Here is a 19909-nt window from a genome sequence, read left to right as displayed (position 1 = left end):
ATAGGAAGGGGAAAGGTTGAGATTCTGAAGGAAGACTACAGAGAGTTCGGCAGGAATTTAAAAAGGAGGTCTTCGAGAGTAGTACTAGTACTATTTGGGTTACTCCCGGTGCTATGAGCTTGTGAGGGCAGGGATAGGAGGTTGAGCAGATGAACTCAGGGCATGGTTAGGAACATGGGACTGGTAAATCATAGCAATTACAGAAACATGGCTCAGGGATGGGGCAGGACTGGCAACTTAATGTTTCAGGATACAAATGCTACAGGAAGGATAGAAAGGGAAGCAAAAGAGGAGGGGGAGTGGCATTTTTTGACAAGGGATAGCATTACAGCTGTGCTGAGGGAGGATATTCCTGGAAATATGTCCAGGGAAGTTATTTGGGTGGAACTGAGAAATAAGAAAGGGATGATCACCTTAGTGGGATTGTATTATAGACCCCCTAATAGTCAGAGGGAAATTGAGAAACAAACTTGTAAGGAGATCACAGCTATCTGTGAGAATAATAGGGTGGTTATGGTAGGGGGTTTTAACTTTGAAAACATAGACTGGTACTGCCATAGTGTTAAAGATTTAGATGGAGAGGAATTTGTTAAGTGTGTTCAAGACAATTTTCTGATTAATTATGTGGATACATCAACTAGACAAGGTGCAAAACTTGACCTACTCTTGGGAAATAAGGCAGGGCAGGTGACTGAGGTGTCAGTGGGAGAGCACTTTGGGGCCAGTGACCATAATTCTATTAGTTTTAAAATAGCAATGGAACAGGATAGACCAGATCTAAAAGTCGAAGTTCTAAAATGGAGAAAGGCAAATTTTGACGGTATTAGGCAAGAACCTTTGAAAGCTGATTGGGGCAAATGTTTGCAGGTAGAGGGACGGCTGGAAAATGGGAAGCCTTCAGAAAAGAGATAACGAGAATCCAGAGAAGGTATATTTCTGTTAGGGTGAAAGGAAAGGCTGGTAGGTATAGGGAATGTTGGATGATTAAAGAAACGGAGGGTTTGGTTAAGAAAAAGAAGGAAGCATATGTAAGATATAGACAGGATAGATCGAGTGAATCCTTAGAAAAGTATAAAGGCAGTAGGAGTATACTTAAGAGGGAAATCAGGAGGGCAAAATAAGACGTGAGATAGCTGTGGCAAATAGAATTAAGGAGAATCCAAAGGGTTTTCACAAATACATTAAGGACAAAAGGATAACTAGGGAGAGAATAGGGCCGCTCAAAGATCAGCAAGGCGGCCTTTGTGCGGAGCTGCAGGAGATGGTGCAGATACTAAATGAGTATTTTGCATCAGTATTTATTGTGGAAAAAAATATGGAAGATACAGACTGTAGGGAAATAGATGGTGACATCTTGCAAAAGGTCCATATTACAGAGGAGGAAGTGCTGGATGTCTCGAAATGCATAAAAGTGGATAAATCCCCAGGACTTGATCAGGTGTGCCCTAGAACTCTGTGGGAAGCTAGAGAAGTGATTGCTGGGCCTCTTGCTAAGATATTTGTATCATCGATAGTCACAGCTGAGGTGCCGGAAGACTGAAGGTTGGCTAACATGGTGCCACTCTTTAAGAAGGGCGGTAAGGACAAGCCAGGGAACTATAGACCGGTGAATCTGACCTCGGTGGTGGGCAGGTTGTTGGAGGGAATCCTGAGGGACAGGATGTACATGTATTTGGAAAGGTAAGGACTGATTTGGGATAATCAACATGGCTTTGTGCGTGGGAAATCATGTCTCACAAACTTGAGTGAGTTTTTTGAAGAAGTAGCAAAGAGGATTGATGAGGGCAGAGTGGTAGATGTGATCTATATGGACTTCAGTACGACGTTCGACAAGGTTCCCCATGGGAGACTGATTAGCAAGGTTAGATCTCATGGAATACAGGGAGAACTAGCCATTTGGATACAGAACTGGCTTAAAGGTAGAAGACAGAGGGTAGTGGTGGAGGGTTGTTTTTCAGACTGGAGGCCTGTGACCAGTGGAGTGCCACAAGGATTGGTGCGGGGTCCTCTACTTTTTGTCATTTACATAAATGATTTGAATGTGAGCATAAGAGATATAGTTCGTCAGTTTGCAGATGACATCAAAATTGGAGGTGTAGTGGACAGTGAAGAGGGTTACCTCAGATTACAACAGGATCTTGATCAGATGGGCCAATGGGCCGAGAAGTGGCAGATGGAGTTTAATTCAGATAAATGCGAGGTGCTGCATTTTGGGAAAGCAAATCTTAGCAGGACTTATACACTTAATGGTAAGCTCCTAGAGAGTGTTGCTGAACAAAGAGACCTTGGAGTGCAGGTTCATAGCTCCTTGAAAGTGGAGTCGCAGGTAGATAGGATAGTGAAGAAGACGTTTGGTATGCTTTCTTTTACTGGTTAGAGTATTGAGTACAGCAGTTGGGAGGTCATGTTGCGGCTGTACAGGACATTGGTTAGGCTACTGTTGGAATATTGCATGCAATTCTGGTCTCCTTCCTATCAGAAGGATTTGTGAAACTTGAAAGGGTTCAGAAAAGATTTACAAGGATGTTGCCAGGGTTGGAGGAATTGACTATAGGGAGAGGCTGAACAGGCTGGGGCTGTTTTCCGGGAGCGTCGGAGACTGAGGGGTGCCCTTATAAATGTTTGCAAAATTATGAGGGACATGGATAGGATAAATAGACAAAGTCTTTTCTCTGGGGTCAGGGAGTCCAGAACTAGAGGGCATAGGTTTAGGGTGAGAGGGGAAAGATATAAAAGGGACCTAAGGGGCAACTTTTTCCACACAGAGGGTAGTACGTGTATGGAATGAGCTGCCAGAGGAAGTGGTGGAGGCTGGTACAATTGCAACATTTAAGAGGCATTGGATGGGTATATGAATAGGAAGGGTTTGGAGGGATATAGGCAGGATGCTGGAAGGAAGGACTAGACTGAGTTGGGATATCTGGTTGGCATGGATGTGTTGGACTGAAGGGTCTGTTTCCATGCTGTACATCTCTGTGACTCTAGACTGTTTGACTCTATGTACACAACAAACAACAAAAGCCCCATCATAGAACCCTTTGAGAACCTAATGGTAACAGATCTCCGGTTACAAAAACAGTCCCAGCATGTTGCTGTATGAGTTCCTGAAGGTAGTGTTCTACTTTAACCAATATTCTTCCCTACATAATATGATCAGAAATCAGACTCTATGGTAATGGTTCTGTGGTATTCAGGATCATTTGAAGCTTCTCTAGTACTAAGCAATCTTCAGTGACATCCAACAAGATCTGGACAACATTCATTCTTGAACTCATAAACGGTATGTAACATGTTTGTCATTCAAGTGCCAGGTAATGACCATCTTCAACAAGACAGAATCTACCAATATGTTTTTACATTAGTGACATTACTAAAACTGAATCTCCAACTGTCAACATTCAGGGTGCCACTGACCAGAAATGTAGCTTGATCAGCCATATTAGTATTGTGGTTACAGTAGTGAGGAGTTTTGCAGCTATAACTTGCCTCTTAATTCCCCAATGAATTATTCATGAACTACCAAAGCATAAATCTGGGATTTGGTGGTAAACTCCCCCACTCACTTGAATAGGTACAGCATGCAGGATAAACAGCTCCTTGATTGGCACCACTTTCTGCACCTTAAACATGCATGCTTTTCATATGTTGTCACATGTCACTGGAATAACACATTAAAAATTCAGTATCACAATTTCCACAGTTGTCACAAAAATGAAAGTTTTTTTAACATGTAGAATTCCCCAATTCACCTGTCTTACACCCAGGTTGACAGAAAACATGGACCTGTTTTATGTACGTAACAAGAATGACTATTCTGTCACAAAACTGGTTCCTTTTTTTCTGAAAGTTGTAGCTTTTCTCAAGGATACTGTGTCTTTGGTTTCTTTCAGAGAGGTCATAAATGCTCCTGGTGCTGATTCGACTGGTTTGGTACAGAGATTAAAGGGTATTGATTGGTATTTGTGTTTATATGTAAACAGATGAGACTTCAGGCCAAAGTGATATGTTTTAGAAGTGACCTGTATAAGGAAAAGGGAGTGGTCAGCTTTCTAACTGAGCGGTCCAGTCCAGAACTAGTTGGAAGTTCAGCAGTAGACTGTGTGAACAGGCTCTCTCTCTTTCTGCCCTTCTAACTTCAACCTGTAAGCACCTCTTCCATTTTTTTTTACTGGTCTTTAAGGGAGTTTGCTTATTGGGACTGTTGTGCATACTCAGAACAGTATAATTAATTCTAGTTTGCATAGACTGAGTTCTGTAGAGGTTCCTTATTCTGTTCTTTGTGTTTCATTGTGTAATTTTGTGAATAAATTTCCCTCTGTTTTAAAACCTGGTAGTCAACCTTGCTAGCTTACTCCAGATAATTCTTACTGTACACTTATGAAAACAAATTGCAAAGTTATGGTCTGGGTTGCCTGCTCAAGAATGTTTTGAGTGGTCTGGTCTCGTCCACAACTGATTAGGGGCTCTTTGCAGGATTTTAAACAGCGAGTGGTAGGTGCTCGTCTCTTTATTTCAGATATTGGTTTGGTTGGGTGGACAAAGCTTGGGATAGCAATGGCTTTTCAATTGCCAAAAACTTTCTGGAAGTGGATTTGGTGACTGGGTGTTTTGCAAAATAAGATCAAACTGCAGAAATTAGCAGACCAACTGGGATTGGACTTGCCTGCTTCTGTAAGGAAATAGAGATACTTACAGCAGTAGCTCAGCATTTAACCTTCCTGGGGAAATCACCAGAAAAATTCAATTGCAAATGAAGCAGCTTGAGTTAGAGGAAAAAGATAAAGAAAGGGCAGCAAAAGTTAAACAGTTTGAGTTACGATTAAAAGTAGAAGAGAGGGAAAAAGAGAGTGCAGCAGAACAGAGAGAAAAGTGAGAGCAGCAAAAGAGAGGGGAAAAGAAAGAGCTTTTGAACTTCAAAAACTGACACTTACAAAGGAAAGTCAGCTTAAGAGGCTGGAGATTAAGGCTGAAAGTAACCTTAGCGAGGAAGTAGTGCGAACTCGTGTGGAAGAGCAGAGAGTTAAAACAGCAAGGTTAGCAGCTGAAGTGGCTGATGATTATGAGCTGCTCCATAAAATATGATTTGGCTTCCAGAATCAATTTCAGTCCATGAGGGATAGAAATTGGGGCAAATCTTCACGTGGAAAGGGAAAGGTAGATCTCAGCAAAGATCATAAGGATAACTTACCACAGGGTAAAAAAGAAACCGTTGAGGGGGATAAAGAAGTTAAAAAGCTCTGGTGTTTTCATTGTAATAAAGTGGGCCACACAACATCACAGTGTTGGAGAAAGCCAGAGGTAGGAAAACCAGACAAGCCTGGGAAGTTTGTTGGACTAGTAACAAAAAACACAAGGGAAGTTAGACAACTGCCTCAGAGTGTATAAGATGATCAGAAGTTGATTAAGGAGGAAGTGCCAGATCTGCTTAAAACATATACATGCAATGGTAATGTTTATTCACTTACGCCAGGAGTAATAAATAAGGAGGTTACAAGATTAAGGGACACAGGATCATCTCAGGCTGTCATGCTGAAGGATGAGGAGATATTTACTCCTGAGGGACTATTGTCAGAAAAGGTACTGGTAACAGGAATTCATGGTGAGACAAAAGGTGCTCAATTATGTAAAGTGAGGCTAGAGAGTCCAGAGAAGAGTGAAGAATTTGTGGTAGGAGTACTGGACAAACTCTCAGCTCCAGGAATACAATTTGTCCTTGCAAATGATAAAGCTGATTCACCAGTAGGCATACTGCCTACTCTAGTTGAAAAGTCAGTGGAGATGCAGGCAACTGAAGATAGGAATGAAGTTTATCCAGGAATATTCCCCGATTGTGTGGTCACATGGTCACAGAGGCACAAGCTGAAGCAGGACAATTCAAAAGTCACAGATAAGGAAGCTGAAATAGTTTTATCCGAGACCTTCTTTGGTATCAGATACGTGGCACAGTGAAAGAGCAAACAGGTAAACATGCAAATATCTTTAGCTCTGCTAAGCTGATTGAATTACAGCAGAAAGATGAGAACTTAAAATGATTATATCAAAAGGCATATACAGAGAAGGAGAGTGAATGCACCCCTGTATGTTATTACTTAACAAGTGAAGAAATAGAGACCATCACACATTCAAGCAGATAAGAAATGGGCAGAGATTCATCAAATTGTTTTGCCAGTAGAGTACAGAAAGGAGGTGCTGTGAGTGGCACATGAGCAACCACTTGGAGGTCATTTAGGGGTGAGGAAAACACAGGCTAAAATACAAACACATTTTTACTGGCCTGGACTACACAAGGATGTAGTTGAATTTGCCAGACATATTGTACATGTCAGCTAATTGGAAAACCACAGGCAGTAATAAAACCTGCACCTTTAGTATGTATTCCAGTACTTGAGGAATCTTTCACAAGACTCTTGATTGATTGTATCTCGGGAACAGGAGAATCGACGTTTCGGGCATTAGCCCTTCTTCAGGAATCTAATGTGTCGACTGGATTTCCGGAGGCAATCCCATTACGCAACATCACAGCTAAAAGGGTTGTAAAAGAATTACTTAAATTGTTTGCTAGATACCAGCTACCAATAAAGATCCAGTCAGATCAAGGATCAAACTTCAGATCCAAACTATTCAAGGAGGTTATGGTCAATCTACCGTGTACCATCCAGAATCACAGGGAGCACTGGAGAGATGGCATCAAACATGATGAGGGCTTATGGTGATAAGGGAGTTCCATTTTTACTTTTTGCGATTAGAGATGCACTAAATGAATTGACCAAATTCAGTCCATTTGAATTAATCTTTGGGCATGAAGTAAGAAGACCATTAAAATTGATTAAGGAGAAATTAATAAGTCAGAATTCAGACACCACCCATTTGAACTCTGTGTCAAAATTTAGAGAATGATTAAATAGAGCTGGGGAATTGGCTAGATCGCATTTAAAAGTATCACAGCATATAATGAAACCGGAAGCGGATAAGAAATCACAAATTTGCAATTTTGTAATTGGGGATAAGGTATTGGTGTTACTTCCAGTAACAGGTGAGCCTTTAAAAGCAAGATTTGGTGGACCTTATCAAATCAGGAAGAAATTGAGTGAGGTGAACTACTTGATAAGGACTCCAGACAGGAAGAAATTTCACAGAGCGTGTCATGTGAATATACTCAAAAGTATTTTGAGAGAGAAGGAAAGCAAGAGGAGAAGCTGTTAATGATTACAGTACAGAAGGAAGAACCACGTTCACAGGATTCTGAATTGGACATTCCTCAAATCAAATTGGACAATGAGGAAGTTGTCAAAAATTGTGATATATTATTGAGTTACCTTTCACAAGAAAATCAAAATGACCTGAAAAAGTTATTGCTATTGCATGGGGAGATATGCGGAAATAAACTGGGAAGTACTAACCTAATTGTGCATGATGTAGAGATGGGAGATGCTGTTCTGATTACGCAACATCCTTACAGGCATAACCTGTAAAGTTGGCACAGGTTCAGAAGGAGATAGAGTACATGCTCCAAGATGGCACAATCGATGTGAGTTACAGTGACTGGATCTCACCCGTAGTCATGGTACCAAAGCCAGATGGTACTCAATCATTATGTGTGCACTATCGCAAAGTCAACGCCATTACAAAGACTGATGCATATCAAATTGCACAGTTGGAGGACTGTGTCGAAAAAGTGGGACAAGCAACTTACATTTCTAAGTTGGACTTGCTCAGAGGCTACTGGCAAGTACCTCTGTCAGAGAGAGCAAAGGCACCTTTGGCTTTTGTAACACCAAATGGACTATATCAGTTCAAAGTCATGCCATTTGGTATGAAAAATGCTCCAGCTACATTTCAGAGACAAACGAATCAGGTCATTGCCGGATTACCCAACTGTGTGGTGTATATTGATGACCTGGTGATTTTTAGTCACTCTTGGAAGGAACATTTACAATATTTATTGGGCTTATTCGATTGACTTTGGAAGGCAGGCTTGGTGGTAAACCTAGCTAAAAGTGAATTTGCCAAAGCCCAAGTCACCTTCCTGGGCCATATTATTCAACATGGACAAATGGCCCCATGAGATACGAAAACGAAAGTATCTGGGGAATTTCCAACACCGTCAACGAGAAAAGCAGTACTGTACGACAATTGAGTGGATTTTACCGCAAGTTTGTGCTGTACTTTAACAGTGTGACTGCTCCACTCACTGAATTGTTAAAAAAGGGCAAGAAGTTTCAGTGGACAGCAGACTGTCAAAAGGCTTTTGACAGCCTAAAACCTGACTTAACCACTGCCCCAGTATTAGCCACATTGGATTACACAAGGCCTTTCAAGGTGGCTATCAATGCCAGTGATGTGGGTATTGGTGCAGGTGCTCCTGCAGCAGGATGACAAGGGAATAGAAGGACCCATCGGGTATTTTTCCAGGTAGTTGAATGTTCATCAACAGAAATATTCAATGGTGGAAAAAGAGACTTTAAGCTTGGTGTTGGCAATACAACATTTCAGTGTTTATATTACTAGCAATGCATCTGAGGCAATCATTTACACTGATTATAATTCATTGCCATTTGTGGAAAAATTTAATGTCAAAAAATGCCAGCCTGTTTAGATAGAGCTTTTTATTGCAGCCATTCAATTTGCATGTGGCAGGTCACAAGACGTGATTGCCGGTGCGTTATCGAGACTCGAATGAGTTACGGAGGCATTTGGTGGGGGGTGTGCCACGGCCTGAATTTGCATGTCATTGCGCATGTTTGCGTGTTTATAGTTAGTATAGTATATATGTGTGTTTTAAACTACTAACTGGGTTTTGAAGGGTTTTAAAAATGAAGCCAACTTTTGCTATTGATGGTTCATTTTTTTAAGTGGGGAGGTGTCACAAAGCTGGATCCTTTTTTCTGAAAGCTGTTCCTTTTCATCAAGGATGTCCTCGGTTTTTATCAGAGCGGTCATAAATGCTTCCAGTGCCGATTAGACTGGTTTGGTACCGAGATTAAAGGGTATTGAGAGGTCTTTTTGTTTATATGTAAACAGATGAGACTTCAGGCTAAAGTGGTCATGTTTTAGAAATGACCTGTATAAGGAAAGGGGAGTGGTCAGCTCTCTAGTTGAGCAGTTCAGTCCAGAACCAGTTAGGAGTGCAGCAGTGGACTGTGTGAACAAACTCTCTCTTTTTCTGCCCTTCTAACTTCAACCAGTAAGCACCTGTTCCTTTTTTTTAACCGATCTTTAAGGGATTTGCTTATTGGGACTGTTGTGTCTATTCGGAACAGCATAATTAAGTCTAGTTTGGATAGACTGAGTTCTGTAGAGGTTCTTTATTCTATTCTTTGTTTTTCATTGTGTAATTTGGTGAATAAATTTCTGTCTGCTTTAGCTAGTTTACTCCGGGTAATTTTCACTGTACATTTACCAAAACAAATTGCAAAGTTATGGTCTGAGTTACCTGATGAAGGGCTTTTGCTGCTCCTCGGAAGCTGCCTGACCTGCTGTGCTTTTCCAGCACTACACTCTCGACTCTAATCTCCAGCATCTGCAGTCCTCACTGTCCCCTATATCTCCATTTGTATACAGTTCTCAAAGCCAGCCTGTCTGCAAACTATAGATTAGATTAGATTACTTACAGTGTGGAAACAGGCCCTTCGGCCCAACAAGTCCACACCGACCCGCCAAAGCGCAACCCATCCAGACCCATTCCCCTACATTCACCCCTGCCCTTAACACTATGGGCAATTTAGCATAATCAATTCACCTAACCTGCACATTTTTGGACTGTGGGAAGAAACTGGAGCACCCGGAGGAAACCCACACAGAGAATAAGCATACTCCACACAGTCAGTCACCTGAGGCGGGAATTGAACCTGGGTCTCTGGCGCTGAGAGGCAGCAGTGCTAACCACTGTGCCACCGTGCTGCCAAATTCAATTACTACTCACACAAGCAGGAATATAAATGATGTTGCAATATCTGTCAGTATACTTGGTTTCAAAACATGCACCAATCTCCAGCAATTCTTAGTTTTAAAATTATTTTCTCATTTCAGCGCACAATTAAAAGCATAGACAAAATTCACATTTCACAGGAACCTGTCAAACATCCTTCAATATTGCTTTCGAAATCTAACATACCAACTAGCAGAACAAAAATAATTTTTGACCAAGACTTTTGGTCCCTTAGGCACTCAATGGGAGTGATTGGGGCAATTGGCACATCTTTGTATGACATTTCAGAAAAAGCACAGTTTTGACAAGAAAAGAGCTGTCGTCATCTCACACTACTTTCTGTCTCCAAAGGCTATTTTACCTAACTTTCTAATCAACTTGTTCAGTGATGTTACTGCATGCCTCTGAAGCAGGTGGAACTTGAACCTGGGCTTTCTTGTTCAGGGAAGGGACATTACCACTGTGCCACGCAACCTTGCAAACAGTTTATTCTTTCACTTCACTGTCAAAGAATCTGCCATGTCAATTAACTGCGTTATATAAAGAGGCATAGCCTAAAGACTATGATGAACTCTGAAAGTATTGTGGATGATGGAAATCTGAAACAAGCAGAGAGAATGCTGAAAAAGCTCAACAGCTCTGGCAACTTCTGTGCAGAGAGAAACAGTTAACATTTTGAGTACGGTATGACTCTTCTTCAGACCCCAAATCTGTGCAGGGTTTCCTATAGCACATTTAACAACAATGTTCTTATCAATTTGAAATTGATCTGATTGTCTGTGGGAATCTTTACCATGCACCCACAGACGAGTGCTGACTCACAGTAACATCTCAATTTCCCATGTGTGGGCTCCTGAAATTGCTGCCACTTAAACTGCTACTTTAAATTTACCCTTCATCACCAAAGCAAAGTCAAGAGTGTGGTGCTGGAAAAGCACAGCAGGTCAGGTAACATCCGAAGAGCAAGAGAGTCGACGTTTCAGACAAAAGCCCTTCATCAGCTTTTGCCTGAAACATTGACTCTCCAGCTCCTTAGATGCTTCCTGACCTGCTGTGCTTTTCCAGCACCACACTCTCAACTCTGATCTCCAGCATCTGCAGTTTCTCACGATCACCATAGCAAAGTCTGGTCCATTATTCTTTTCTTTACCATTCTATTCCATCCTCGATTTAAATTTATCTATGAATTGCCAGGAAGTCTATGGCTGTCCCATTCATCATAATTCATAATATTGATGGGAAGGAGCTTTCATCCATATCTCAGAGCTGTTGAGTGTATTTTTTGTTAGCGAGTTTTGAGAAGATTAGTATCAGAGGACATCACCATAGGAAATGACATCACCAACCCAAAGCAACCCAAACATATAGATAGAAAGCAGGAATCATCAGTAGTGCTTCGTCCGGAGGCTCACTGAAGATGATACCAAGTAAGGTGACAAACGTCTGAAAATGAATCTTCCAGCTCAGCGAGCAAGCCTACATCCAGTATTTTTTGTTTCTCAATTAACAGATCTGAAAAGAATATTCATGATGTAATGGGACTGAAACACTTTAGTTTGATCACAACTTTCTGCAACATCTGGTCAATGATTTTGGTTGCACTATTCAACACTGTGTAGGCTCTGCTTGGTTACTGTTTTGCAAATGTTGAATATGTTGAGTGTTAAGGCGATTATATACTTTTGCTCATTTTCAGTTTTTTCATGCAGTTCTTCATACTTGTCTACAGTTTCTATGTCATTGTAAATTCACCAACAGATTGGAGATGTTATGATTTTGACATTTGGCATCATAAAACTTACAGCACAAAACAGGCTATTGGTCTCATGAAGTCTGCAATTCTGTTTCTGTCTGCATGAGCCACTGAGTCAAATCTCACGTTCTACTCCCCAAACCTATAATTTACTTAAAATCCAAGCAGGTATCTATTTCACAAACAAAAACTGAAATTGCTGGAAAAGCTCAGCAGGTCTGTCAGCATCTGTGGAGAGAAATCAGAGTCATTGTTCCAGATTGAGTGACACTTCCTCAGAACTGGGACCCTTCCTCAGAACCCAATTCCTCAACCCAAAACATTAACTCTGATTTCTCTCTGCTGGGCTTTTCTAGCAATTTCTGTTTTTGTTTCTGATTTACAGTATTCACAATTCTTTCAATTTTACTCAGGTGTCTACTTCCTTGTTTGCGGCAGAGAATTTTATATTCTAAAAATATATAAAGTAAATATTTTAACTTCCCTTCAATTCTTTATGTCGTCTTAGATTTGTTCCTGTTTTATCATCTCACAGACCTTACTACACCTTATTATAACCATTTGTAATTATGCAGATTTCTTCCAGGAAAATCCCCTTAGAATTTTTTATTCCAAAAGACGTACCTAATGGCTTTCATTTTATAACCCATTGAATGACCTGACTTTCTTTGAATGCATTGTGCCTGGTACATTTAAATTTAAGATATGCCAGGGTGGTAGTGCAGTAAGTTAATAATCTGCCCATTCCTGCTCAGGACTGGGTTTTAAAATTAATTCAGTTTGATGGGATGAAGTCTGTTGCTGTGAAAAGGCTGCCTAAACCCTGCTCAAATTGGATAGAAGCCCAGAATGAAAACAAAAACTGCCCAAAATCGACAGTGGAAATTATTCCATTTCCAAGTGGTGACATCCTTCACCTTGTACTGAATATTTGTCAATATTTATCCCCTCACAATTACAAAGGTGGCTCATGGTGGACTCTGTTTCAGAACCAGGGTGAAGTTGCTGCAATTATTTCCAGTTTCTGTCTCACTTCCAAAATAAGTGGACCCAAACAAAAACAATGATTTCAGACTTACGTTTAATTTCAACAAAAGTGTATACGTTGTTCAAACTTGGAATTACATTGAGCTTTGTGTATGCATTATTATTCTTCAGAAAAATGTATACACAAATATTCTGATCTAAAGTAAATGTAACTATTTCTCAATTGACCCTATTGTTTTTAATCCTCGAGCATGCTTTATGAAGATCTAACACATTGCCTTCGGGAAACATAATGCATGCAATGGTGTGAGCTAACAGCTATAGTGGAAAATTCAGCAAATATATAAACATTGAATTAGTTCTAGATTACATAAATCAGAAGATTAACTGTTAATATTTCAACTTGCTACAATCTAGTAACCTATTTACACCTGAGTAATAAGGAGACTTTTCTCACTGGACCTGAGGAGGTTGACTGTAACCTTGCACAGGTTTATAAAATTATGAGAAGCATAAATAAGGTGACTAGCAAAGGTCTTTTCCCTAGGTTCGGGGAGTTCAAAACTAGGAGGCATATTTTTGAGGTGAGAGAAGAAAGTTTTAAAAAGAACATGAGGGGCAACTTTTTTTTACACAGAGTGTTTCACGTGTGAAAAGAACTTCAAGAGGAAGTGATGGATGCAGGTACAGTTACAATGTTTAAAAGACAGGCAGGCAGTTGAGATTAATTTCGTTTGGATTATGGTTAGTATGGACTGATTGGACCAAAGGGTATATTCTATGCTGTATGACTATAACTTTGAGGAGAAAGTGAGGTCTGCAGATGCTGGAGATCAGAGCTGAAAATGTGTTGCTGGAAAAGCGCAGCAGGTCAGGCAGCATCCAGGGAACAGGAGAATCGACGTTTCAGGCATAAGCCTGAAGAAGGGCTTATGCCCGAAACGTTGATTCTCCTGTTCCCTGGATGCTGCCTGACCTGCTGCGCTTTTCCAGCAACACATTTTCGACTATAACTTTGACTCTATAAACTAACTACGAGGAAGATTGCATATGATCTTTATTTTTGGCAAAATCACAAATCCATATTCAGTTTAGAAATAGCAAACATGCAAGATCTTTCCATTAGGTGTACAATGTGTCCATCTCATAGACCAGAGAAAATATTCTCCTCATAACAGTTCTTAACTGTTACTATTAGTGAAAAACTCATTGTGACTCCTGACTGCTAATGGTTAATAAACATCAATGTTAAATAAATTGCTTAGTGATTACAAATGAACACATATGTATTTATACTTTATATACCATTCTTGGAAATACATATTCTGCATGTCAAATATTTTCAAGGGTTTTTTTGAGTTGTTTTGGGTTTGTGAACATTCTTAATGTTAAAATCTCTTGAAGGGAGACAGTTGCATAGTCGTAGCCATTGTGCTAGTATTCCATAGGAATGGAAGTAGGCAATTCAGCCCTTGAGCCTGTTCTGCCATTCAATGAGATCATGGCTGATCTGTGGCCTAACTCGATGTACCTGCTTTTGACCCATAACCTTCAATATCTTTGCTTAACAAAAATCTATCTATCTCATCAATCTATCTATCTTATTAATCTATCTCAGATTTAAAATTAACAACAAATCGAACATCATCTGCCATTTCTAGAAGAGAGTTCCAAACCTCAACCACTCTTTATATGAAAAAGTGCTTCTTAATATCTCCCCTGGACAGTTTGGCCCTACTTTTTAGACTATGCCCCTTATTCTAGAATCTCCAAACACTGGAAAAAGTTTATTTTGATCCATCCTGTCTTTTACTGTTAGTATCACAAAATCTTCAATCAGGCTCCTTAATCTTTTAAATTCTAGAGAAAACAGGCCTAATTTGTATAATTTCTCCTCGTAACTTAACCCCTGAAATCCAGGTATCATTCTTGTAAACCTGTGTTGTACTCTAAGATTACATATCCTTCCTAAGGTGTGGTGCTCAGATCTGCTCATAGTACTCCAAGTCAGATCTAACTAAGGCTTTGTATAGTTGCAATGTAATCTCTGCATCCTTATACTTCAGTCCTCTAGATATATCCAGAATCTTAGGCTAATGTTCTGGAGAACTGAGTTTGAATCTCTACATAGCAAATGTGAAATTTGAATTCAATAATATCTTGGTCCAACAAGTCCGCACCGACCCTCTGAAGAGTAACCCACCCAGACCCATCTCCCTCTGACTAATGCACCTAACACTATTTAGCATAGCCAATTCACCTAATCTGCTGTGGTTCTGTTCGCCGAGCTGGAAGTTTTTGTTGCAAACGTTTCGTCCCCTGTCTAGGTGACATCCTCAGTGCTTGGGAGCCTCCTGTGAAGCGCTTCTGTGGTGTTTCCTCCTGCATTTATAGTGGCCTGTCCCTGCCGCTTCCGGTTGTCAGTTTCAGCTGTCCGCTGTAGTGGCCGGTATATTGGGTCCAGGTCTATGTGTTTGTTGATGGAGTTTGTGGATGAGTGCCAAGCTTCTAGGAATTCCCTGGCTGTTCTTTGTTTCGCTTGCCCTAAAATGGTAGTGTTATCCCAGTCAAATTCATGTTGCTTGTCGTCTGCGTGTGTGGCTGCTAGGGATAGCTGGTCGTGTCGTTTTGTGGCTAGTTGATGTTCGTGGATGCGGATCGATAGCTGTCTTCCTGTTCACCAGAACGAAGGACCCGATACCCAGCATGAGCAAAACTAATGTAGTGTACAAAATCCCATGCAAGGACTGCACAAAACACTATATGGGACAAACAGGAAGACAGCTAACGATCCGCATCCACGAACATCAACTAGCCACGAAACGACACGACCAGCTATCCCTAGCAGCCACACACGCAGACGACAAGCAACATGAATTTGACTGGGACAACACTACCATTATAGGGCAAGCGAAACAAAGAACAGCCAGAGAATTCCTAGAAGCATGGCACTCATCCACAAACTCCATCAACAAACACATAGACCTGGACCCAATATACCAGCCACTACAGCGGACAGCTGAAACTGACAACCGGAAGCAGCAGGGATAGGCCATTATAAATGCCGGAGGAAACACCACAGAAGCGCTTCACAGGAGGCTCCCAAGCACTGAGGATGTCACCTGGACAGGGAACGAAACGTTTGCAACAAAAACTTCCAGTTCGGCGAACAGAACCACAGCAACGAGCACCCGAGCTACAAACCTTCTCACAAACTTTGATTACCTGATCTGCACATCTTTATTGGATTGTGGGAAGAAACCGAAGCACCTGGAGGAAACCCATGCAGTCACAGGGAGAATGTGCAAACTCCACACAGTCAGTCATCTAAGGCTGGAATCAAACCTGGGTCGCTGGCACTGTAAGGCAACAGTGCTAACCACTGAGCCAACTAGCCTGATGCTGACCATGTAAACCACTTTGGTTGATGGTTATAAAAACCAATCTGGTTTGCTAATGTCCTTTAGGAAAGGAAATCTCATACATATTTGGTCTGGTCTACATGTGACTCCAGACCCACAGCAATGTGGCTGACTCTTCCTGGGCAACTATGGATTGGCAATAAATTCTGGCTCAGCTGGAAAGGCCCACATCCCACAAATAAATAAAAAGAAACTACAGTGAATGTTTCTCAATTATCGCATCATAATGTACTAGTCAGTTTTTGAGATTGCAAACCATTCTCTTAAATCACAGATGTCAGTTTTAGAACCATCTTAAAACCTAATTTCACACAAGATTTTTAAATTAAAGATAGATTTAAATACACATATTTCTTTTATCTCCAGAAAAACTTTTTTTTGCCTCCTTCTTTAAAAGCAATAATTTATGATGAGTTACAATCCTCTAGGCAGTGAATATGTGCAGCTAGTCTATTCGTGGGGACATTGTTGCTACACCTGAACATGTCTTCCACAAACATTTCTAGTACAGGTCTGTTAAAGTGCTCAAGACTGAGAGCCTTGGCTTGTCTTCCAGCTCCCTAGCCCTGGTGAAAGGGACAACAAATATAGTACAGACCTGTCTGATGCAGCGCACCAGTGAGAATCAAACTCATCTATACGAACAACTTTCTTAACGGTACATTTTCAGCAAACATTTATTTATTCCAAGTTCTCCTGAAGAGAAGTGAGCATCCTTTCAGAAGACCCCTCTGTCCATTATGTTTCTGTTCAGCAATGAAAACTTACATTTTGTTTTACATTGTATGTAAAAATGAATAGGTTCTGCTAATGCAATATTGAACAGCCATACAGCACAAATAATGTTCATTGTTGAAAGCAAGGCTGCCTCTGAAATCAAACATAACATGTTGAAATTGAAGTACAAAATATCTCCTGAAAACCCAACACATAAATGTGAGAAGTGTAAGAAAATTAAATAAACTAGATTACTTAAAAATCTCCAAAGATCAACACATGGTTAAAGAAAAGTGGAAGTGATACAACACCTACCATTTTTTCTGCTGTAGCTAAGAGTTTCCACATTTGTCTCAGTAACCTTCCATCTTTCGACAAAAGAAAGTGGTAGAATATGCTTGGAATGACAATGTTTTCATCATTATCTTGTCTTATCAATTAAAGTTTTTTATAGAGTGTATATAGTGCATACTGTAGATCTAGCAGCCTGGTTATAGCAGATCCAGATATAACCAGGAGCAAGTATGAACTTCATGTCAAATTAAGTTTCCCTTATATCAGAAGAATGAAACTGAAACTCAATTATTAGTTCCACCTCTCCAAAGATAGCATGAAACAAAATGATTTGCTTGGTTAATAAACTGTAGCTATGAGTATAATGGCTGATTATAATACATATTCTGTGTTACACATTTTGTAAAGGAGTTTCCAAATGCTTTCTACTGATTTTTTTCCTATACCTAAAACAAAGCAAATTTGGTAACTAAAATACACCAGTTATTGTGGATATTAATTTGTGTTCAATTTGAATAGTAGACCAAAAAAAATTGAACCACACTAAGTTAGGCTCAGATACAATATTCCAGCTGATGAGATGTAAATATGAAGAATAGAATCCCTGCAGTGTGGAAACAGGCTATTTGGCCCAACAAGTCCACACCAACCCTCCAAAGAGTATCCCACCCAGACCCTATTATTCTACGTTGATCCCTGGCTATGCACCTAACCTAAATACCTTGAACACTATAGGCAATTTAGCATGGCCAATTCACCTAACCTGCACATCGTTAGATTGCAGAAGGAAACCCACACAGACATGGGGAGAATGTGCAAAGCGTACACAGACAGTCGTCTGAAGCTGGAATCAAACCCAGGTCCCTGGTGCTGTGAGGCAGCAGTGCTAACCACTGAGCCACCGTTCCACCTAAATAAGAAGGCAGGATTTTTGCTGCTGGGGGAGGAAATGGAAATCAAGATCATTTCTAGGATTGTCTCACTTGGTCTCTCCCACCTATGGGGAAACCACAATAACCCAAACGTTTCATGATGGCACCCACTTAACTGACATGGAAAGGACTTCACCTGATGAAGGAACAGTGCTTCAAAAGCTTGTGGTTTCAAATATAAAACCTGTTGGATTATAACCTGTTATTGTGTGAGTTCTGACTTTGTCAACCCCAGTCCAACATTAGCACCTCCACATCATTGTAACGTAAGAATATGACAGCTAATTTGTATTCAGTGAGATCCCACAAACAGTGAGTGATAATGACCAGGTCATCTTTTTTAGTCATGTTGATATTGGGAAAAGTATTTCCACGATATTTTTCATATCCAACTGAGAGTGCAAATAAGGCCTTTGGTTGGCATACGGTGATGTTCAAGAATGCAGAATTTGACGAACAGCACCTCCAACCGCACACCACTGGAGTAGCATTGGATTTGCCAGTGAAACTCAAAGTGCAACCTCCTGACTCAGAGGCAAGTTCTAAATGAGTCGCAGCTATATCTGCTAGAACTAGGTCACTTAAAAAGTAGTTATTGGATGTTTCTAGAGTGAAAGGAATATTTAAATAGATTCAAGTGACATGTGGTGTTTTCTTTCGGAGAGGATCAAAGGATATGTTGAGAAGCCAGTTAGCTGGCATCAATGTATGAAAACGGGGTGTGCTTTTCCTTCATTGGAAAATCTTATATTTAATGTGGTGAATTTAAAAGAAGTTCGCATATGAAAAAAAGAACTGGAAGCAAAATAGAAGGAAATACTTATGAGTTGAGAGTGTGGTGCAGGTAAAGCACAGCAGGTCAGGCAGCATCCAAGGAGCAGAAGAATCGATGTTTCAGGCATAAGCCCTTCATCAGGAAATGTAAACTCCTCACAGACAGTCATCTGAGGCTCTCATCCTGATAAAGGGCGTATGTCCAAAATGTCGATTCTCCTGCTCCTCGGATGCTGCCTGACCTGCTGTGCTTTTCCAGCACCACACTCTTAACTCTGATCTCCAGCATCTGCTGTCCTCACTTTTGCCAAGATATCTGATAGCTCGAGACAGGTAGAAAAGCCAACAGATTGCATGAACATTTGGATTTATAGGTAGAATTTGGCTGATGCTGCTTGTCTCTCAGTGGATCACACATTCACTTTCACCTTGTCTTGGAGCTACACAGTACATGTTTTACTTCCTGCCACAGAAATACGATGACAGTAAATTCTCTTAATAGGAATCAGCAGTGTCTCTATGAAATGTACTATAATTGGCCATGTGTTTAAAATAATTCTGGGGTGTGAATCAGTTGGATGTTAAGTCATTTTTACAGCTGTATTTCCAGCACAACTGCTCGGCCGCCTACAGCCTGTCCCTTTGACAATACCATCAGCGCCGACACTGGCTTGAGCAAGGAATAGCCTCGTAGATTATTTTGTGGAGGGCCTGACGTCCCTGAGGTAAATAGGAAAACAGCTAACCAGGAGCAGAGCTCAGACAGAGGGGCGTCAGACCCATCTCACTTGCTACTCCAAATGCCAGAGACAAGGGGTGATCCAGGCAGTCGGTGCAGCAACTGAGGAGAGACTGCAGCAGGGAGAGGGTGCAGCCAGTACAATAGTCCGGGGATGGAGGTGGTTGCAATAGCAACACGTATGTCTGAAGGCTGTATCGCAGCGGTGCAGTTACATTTGCCATCTGTGCATTCGCAAGTAACCATCTTGCTGTTGGTAGCACATATTCAGTTATTTTTAATAAGTCTGTCAGTGTATTTCAACTTGGAGTTAGTGAGGACTCCAGATGCTGTAAAGTCAGAGTTGATAAAATGTGGAGCTGG

The 19909-nt window shown here is 40.8% G+C and overlaps 1 protein-coding gene across 1 annotated transcript in view; it reads right to left on the bottom strand.

The window, feature by feature from the left end:
- tlr7 (toll-like receptor 7) overlaps nt 1-17331 on the bottom strand; it is a 32780-nt gene extending 15449 nt beyond the window's left edge. Inside the window, exon 1 of the mRNA XM_043700597.2 lies at nt 17123-17331. Within this exon, the coding sequence (XP_043556532.1) occupies nt 17123-17155 (33 nt within the window). The 5' untranslated portion in view covers nt 17156-17331. The remainder of the gene's footprint in view (nt 1-17122) is intronic.
- Between the last annotated feature and the right edge of the window lie 2578 nt (nt 17332-19909).

Source organism: Chiloscyllium plagiosum, unplaced genomic scaffold (genome assembly GCF_037043375.1).
Source record: "Chiloscyllium plagiosum isolate Xiang-an unplaced genomic scaffold, Cpla_swu_hap1 HiC_scaffold_12, whole genome shotgun sequence".
In the NCBI taxonomy this organism is placed as follows: Eukaryota; Metazoa; Chordata; class Chondrichthyes; order Orectolobiformes; family Hemiscylliidae; genus Chiloscyllium; species Chiloscyllium plagiosum.
The sequence above is the reverse complement of the archived record's forward strand: the minus strand, read 5'-3'. Positions and strand labels throughout refer to the sequence as shown.